Source organism: Pyxicephalus adspersus, chromosome 1 (genome assembly GCF_032062135.1).
Source record: "Pyxicephalus adspersus chromosome 1, UCB_Pads_2.0, whole genome shotgun sequence".
Taxonomy (NCBI): Eukaryota; Metazoa; Chordata; class Amphibia; order Anura; family Pyxicephalidae; genus Pyxicephalus; species Pyxicephalus adspersus.
This window is the reverse complement of record NC_092858.1, coordinates 39,982,819-39,989,254: the sequence shown is the minus strand read 5'-3', so window position 1 is coordinate 39,989,254 and position 6,436 is coordinate 39,982,819. Positions and strand designations below refer to the sequence as shown.

The following is a 6,436-nucleotide window of genomic DNA, read 5'->3' as shown; positions in this document are numbered from 1 at the left end:
AAAATGGGGCTACCTAATCTCCCTGGGAGCATCCTTATATTTATTTCATCTGAGTACACATACCCTGGTCATATCACAGGACAGAAAATGAACAGCAGATGTGTAACACCTAGGAAGCGCCTCCTCTTTACACTTGCAGAGCAGAAAATAGCAGAGCTGGCTGTGGTCACGTCTCAGAACTTCCTCTCGCATATCTAGCACATTGCTCATGCATATTGAACCGTTATGAATGTCACATCTGAGCATTCTTGCTACATTTTGGATAAACAAATGTGACTTTTATCCTAATAACTATATAGGAACATCATCAAAACACTGTATTTTTTTAAATTAAATGATTTAAAAATCTCATCCTGAGCAAACTGAAATTCGAATGAATACAAAATACATCAGAGGTTATTCTTAGTGAAAACCGCATATCAAACAGATTGGTAGATCTAGAGATATATTATAAGCAGCTCCATTCGTGTGCAAGTCATGTGTCAAATTTGACATTTGGTCTTCTGTGCAACTTCTGTTTAATCTTAATCTTAATTGCATAAATTTGTAGAGGTTTACCTTGTTATTCTACTTTTCCTCAGCCTCTCATAGGCCAATAGACACTTTTTAAAGTGAGGAAGATTTACAACCTCAGTCATTATGTTGTTGCTGCCTGTGTCACCATCAATGACATTTCCTCTAATTTTCTGTGCATGTGGCAGATCTCAGACACAATAGGAAGAGGAGACACAGAGTGAAGTTTTAGCCTTGCACCATTCTATGCAAAACGTATATATTATGTGTGCATGTGTGTGTGATGTGTGCATGGGTTTTAAAAAGTATATATTGGAGTTCCATACTAAAGAAGTGATAATCTGCTATTGTTTCTTTTTTTTGAGCAATACTTTCTAGCGTTACAATTATTAAGGGACACACAGAATTTTAAAGTAGAGATTAGTGCTTTGATTGCCATACTTCAATTTTTCTAAAGAAGCAATTGGAAACGTCATTCACTGATTTACTGATTGTCTTATTTAAATGAAGAATATGCTGCCCATTCATTATAATTGTAGCTGCAAATTCTATGTTTGAAAAGTGGCTATTGGTCTCCATTGTGGCCTATGGTGTTTTCCAATATCAAATTGATGAATGGTATCCAGGGATCTTCCAGTCTGGAAGCAGTAAAACCAATGGCAAACAGTAGTGATCCCCATGTATTTCATCATTTGTTCATTCAACTGGTAATTATCTATAAAAGTGGTGATGATGTGGAAGTCACAACAGATTTGCTTTACTTTTTATAGTACTTTTTACAGTAATACAATAAATATAAATGGGATAATTTGTTTTGTTTTGTTTTTTATAATTATTTTGTGATTTTTTTTTACTTGTGGTGACAGCTGGTGCTTTCTAAACCAGTCCTTGAGGTGTCCTCTGGGAGCTAAAGCTTTCTTAGTGGCTGGCACTGCACTGAAAATGTCAGGTTTACCTCAGAGCCAAAAAGAGATAAAGGAATCTCTAATCACCAATCAGCATAGAAACTAGCAGCATAGGAGAGGATGTGGCCCTGAAGGTTTGGGAGGAGCGGTGGGGGACTTCCGGATAGAGGTGAAAGTCAGGAACAAGCTCATAATTACTTTTGCACTGGAACATGTTCTAGTTGCAATTTTAAGAATACCTCCTGGGTTCCTAGCATCAAACAGAGTCTAAGGGGTTAAGAGCTTATCATAAATTCCTCTCTGTTGGAATGACATGTAGGGATCAGGAGAAGGATGGGCAGCATACAATATCAGAAAAAGGCCATAAAAGGCCCTCATCACATGACAATATCATCATCCCAAAATGACAGCAGACAAGAAAGAGGCAGTTCTTTCACAATCTGCACTCCTATCACAAGTATAATTTGTTGCTGGAATGTCTCTTGAAGAATTTGAAAGCTAGCAGCATGACAGGAAATAAGATGGTGAATTAGCAGTAATAAGAGTTTCACAATTTTTGTGATTATGTTGCCTAATATATTCCGATAAAAAACATTTACATAGTCTGTTTAATATACTCTCATTTCAGATTTTTTTTAAAAAAGTTTCAGGAACACAAAATGCATTTTTGGTAACCTTTAGATTACAAAAAAATATATATTTGAACATACAAAGTACAGCCTGTAATTCACTAAAACAGGAAATGAAAGTTCTTTTAAAGTGTATGTAAAGCCTAACAAGGAACTTCTCTTATTTAGTCTCGTTTGTTTTTTAAATATACCACTAAATGATTTTTTCTCTATCTGATAAGTGCAAGAATTGGTGTTCATTCTACTAGAGATCCAATCAGCTTTTAACTTTGTGTAGTGAGCCAGCAATGCTGCACTGAAATCTTAAAACGGTTCTTACACACTTCCTGTTGAGGGTGACAACACAGCTTCTATTTGGATACAGTTAGGTGAGCATTTGTCGCCCTAGGACAGGAATAATAAAAAAAAACCTGGTGCCTGGATACCACTACTGATAGATAGATAGACACCTAAAATTTACTATACAAAGTCTATATTATAAAGCAACGCATGTGATTTTAATCAAACATTCTCCATTGATGGCTCATTCACTGTCATTTAAAACACATGAAGCAGAATTATTCACCTACATAAAATGTTTTTTATTGACAGGATCAGGCTTTTTAAATAGACCCCTAAGTGTTGGAAAAACCTTTAAAAAAATCAAAGCTTTCTTATTAAATCATCTAGTGGGTCTTCCCCCTTTCTTATTCTGTTTGTACCTGTGGACTCAGTAACAGCTTTTCTAGAAATTTCCACTTTGTTGGAGACTACACAGTCTAAGGCCCTGATTCATCAATGAAATCCGCGCTCGCTGGTCGCGCGTACTTTCGCACTTCCAGCGAGCCGGTTTCCCGCGGTCCGGAGTCGAGTGCGCTCGTACACTCGCCTCCTCATGTGTGCCATTAGAAAGAATGATTTTTTAGGGGAACAGTGACTTTTAATGCAACCTCGCCAGTGTAAAGCTGTCGGAGATGCGCGGCTCCGGCCGCAAGCTCATTCAGTTGCTGAATTGCGCAACGGCTTACGATTTTGGATCGCGAATACGAATGCGCGAGCGAGCGTCCGATTTTGCTTGATGAATCAGGGCCTAAGAGTCCATGGGCTCTATTTATAAAACAGGGGATCTGGCATTCCCTCAAGCATTTCATGGTGGGAATCCTCTGAACTCTGACTATGCACCTGCCTGCTGCATGCTTGAAACACCTGACCATTAGCATCTTGTCTTTGACTTCTCTTCAGCTACCATCTGAAGTGTACAGTTGGTATATTTGCCTGCCTCTCCCATGGCTGCTTGCTCATCCTGAATTGCAAACCTGGCAACTCCACATTGGTAATACACCATTGGGGACCTCCATGCCAGCTTTTATATCCAGCAATCTGCCAGGCACTTGTGCCACTTGGTGCTCTATGTTATCTGTCAGATCTTTTAGGGATCCTGGACCGGAGGAGTAAGGCTACCTTACACATGTGTAATAATTGTCTTTGGAAACTGATCACTGATAACTGATCATTCGATAACCGTTAACAAAAAAAGTGCACAATGACTGGCCAATGACACCGATGAACGAGGAATGTGGCTGTAAACGACCGTCCTGGTGGATCTGTTTAGGCAACGTTCGTTCGCTATCTATTGTGTGTGCGGTTGTTCAGTGATCATGGATGGTTCTGCGGTACACTTTCTCCAGTATATTTGACTTCCTGCATCGTTCAAACAATCGTATCTAGCGCGTGTACATTATTGGTGGACTATATTTGAACTAATTGTGGATTTGTCGTTAGTCATTCATTTTCTAACGACAAATATTGCACTATGTACCTAGCCTAAGAGTGGACGCCCCCATTTCTGCAGCCTCCCCTGCATGGTACATGACAGTTTCTTTTAGAGTCAAGGAAGACTTGGTGTGAACATCCTTGCATAGCTCCAGGATCACTTAGGTGTGATATCTAAGAATATCAATGTCCATTTTTGTATTTTTATCAGAATGAATGAAATTTCACCAAAAGGTGCACATTCACAGCGTGTTATGTTTTCTAAACATTCACAAACGTGAATAAATTCTACATCTGTACCCGGATAGTATCCTGGGCTGCCTTGATATAGAGAGGATTCCATATCCTTTAAAGTTTATCTTAGTAATATTGTTCCCATATTATGATAAATATTCTATATTTAAATTATTTTATATTTTTTTATAAAAGCTGCTAGTTATGCACATTCCTAATACATCGCATGGACCTATCAGCATGCATTTATATATGGCTCTCAGGTCACGCCTCCTCACGTCTTTTGTCATCACGTCTGGTTTCTTTGCTTTGTGGTAAATGTAGTTCTGTAGCTGCTCTTGGTAGCGGTGCAGAGACCTTAGAAGACTCGCATTCCCGGCGTGCCCCGCGGTCCATGTGCTTGTGGGATTTGCAGCGCGTTGCATCAGCTGAGAGTGTAGGAAGTGTGGGTGCCGGTTGTTAGTGTTTGTCGTTCATTGAACCGGCATGAAGCTGTTCGTGAGTGAGGGGAACCCGCACGGGGTGAAGGTGCTGGCCGCAGCTGGTCTATGGGCTGCTCAGGTGGAGGTCCAGAGACTACAGCAGGAGGGTAAGAGCTCAGGATGGGAGATCTGGAGAATGACAGAGGACAGGGGGTGTCATGGTGGGTGCAGGAGATACATGTGATTCTTCAGGGAAATTTATCATTACACGTGAGAATGTTAAAATGTATATATTATGAATGCCATAACTTAGATCTTCTTATTGGGAAATAAAATTGTTTAGGGAATAAGTGAAAGAGCTGACAACAACCCACCTCCTAGATTGTAAGCTCTTCGGGGCAGGGTCCTCTCCTCCTGTGTCACTGTATTCTGTCTGTCATTTGTAACCCCTATTTAATGTACAGCACTGTGTAATATGTTGGCTCTATATAAATCCTGTTTAATAATAATAAATATGCCAATGACAAGGGACACTTAAAGGGTGATTCACATCCAGGGTACCTGGCATTTACCAGCTTCTATAGGGGTATTCTTTAAAAATGATTACTGGAGCAAAGGACCACACATGGCATCATCACACCTACCATGTGTTATAACATCCTCCCGGCTGAGGACCATTATCATTATTAATAAACAGGATTTATATAGCACCAACATATTATGCAGTGCTGTACATTATATAGGGGTTGCATATGACAGACAGAGACACAGGAGGAGGAGAGAACCCTGCCCAGAAGAGCTTACATTGGGAGTTTCTATTGGGAATATCACAAGAAGTGTCATTCTTTTTCCATTTCAACACAGCTCTGATATGTGTGAATAGCGCACCACATTATATGGTAACACTGGCATTTACCAGCTTCTATAGGGGTATTCTTTAAAAATGATTACTGGAGCAAAGGACCACACATGGCATCATCACACCTACCATGTGTTATAACATCCTCCCGGCTGAGGACCATTATCATTATTAATAAACAGGATTTATATAGCACCAACATATTATGCAGTGCTGTACATTATATAGGGGTTGCATATGACAGACAGAGACACAGGAGGAGGAGAGAACCCTGCCCAGAAGAGCTTACATTGGGAGTTTCTATTGGGAATATCACAAGAAGTGTCATTCTTTTTCCATTTCAACACAGCTCTGATATGTGTGAATAGCGCACCACATTATATGGTAACACACTACATTGGAAAAATGTCTGTACTAGTGTGTTGGTATCATACCCCCCAATTATCATGCTTTCATATCATTTATTTAGAAAATATTGATCCCCTATATTAAGCTAGTGAACTAGCATTATACACGAGGAGAGGTCAGCAGCAGCTCGGTATAGATTTTCTTTAATAAAAATCTGAAGATTTGTGTTATTGGCATGTTTTTTCTGCTAGCTACTATGTGTTTTATTATAAATCTAATTACCAATAAAATAAATGTGTGTTTAATTTGATTTCTCTTTCTGTTCTTTCCTAGAAAAAGTGGTACCGTTCTTGTCACAGCCCAAACTGCCAGCACTAGAACTTGATAATGGCAATTTTCTTTTTGCTTCAAATGCAATCTGTAGGTAAGTCATCATTATATGGATTCTTTCATTTCACTCCAACAGTGTGGCATCTTTATGAGAAATAAGTCAAAGGGAAAATGATCATTTTTTAATTGAATATGATTAAAATTTCACCATACATCTATGTGCCTTTAGGTTTGCTTCTACGGGATAAGTTTAAAATTATTAAATTTACTAGATTTAAATTGCATGAAATCCTTTTAGGACAATAATTATGATTAGTATAATGTTACAATGCATCAAATCATAGCACTTTCCCAGTATGGGAGCCCTAAAATAGGACAAGTGCTGAACACATCTCCGTAGCATGATGCTGGGCTTTTTTGTTTAAAGCTTACCTAAACTCAGAA

General features: G+C 38.9%; 1 protein-coding gene across 1 annotated transcript in view; it reads left to right on the top strand.

Annotated features, from left to right (window-relative positions):
* Nucleotides 1-4,429: 4,429 nt before the first annotated feature.
* MARS1 (methionyl-tRNA synthetase 1) overlaps nt 4,430-6,436 on the top strand; it is a gene marked incomplete in the record, with an annotated part of 16,821 nt that continues 14,814 nt past the window's right edge. The window contains 1 exon segment of the mRNA XM_072407410.1: nt 4,430-4,622. Within this exon segment, the coding sequence (XP_072263511.1) occupies nt 4,520-4,622 (103 nt within the window).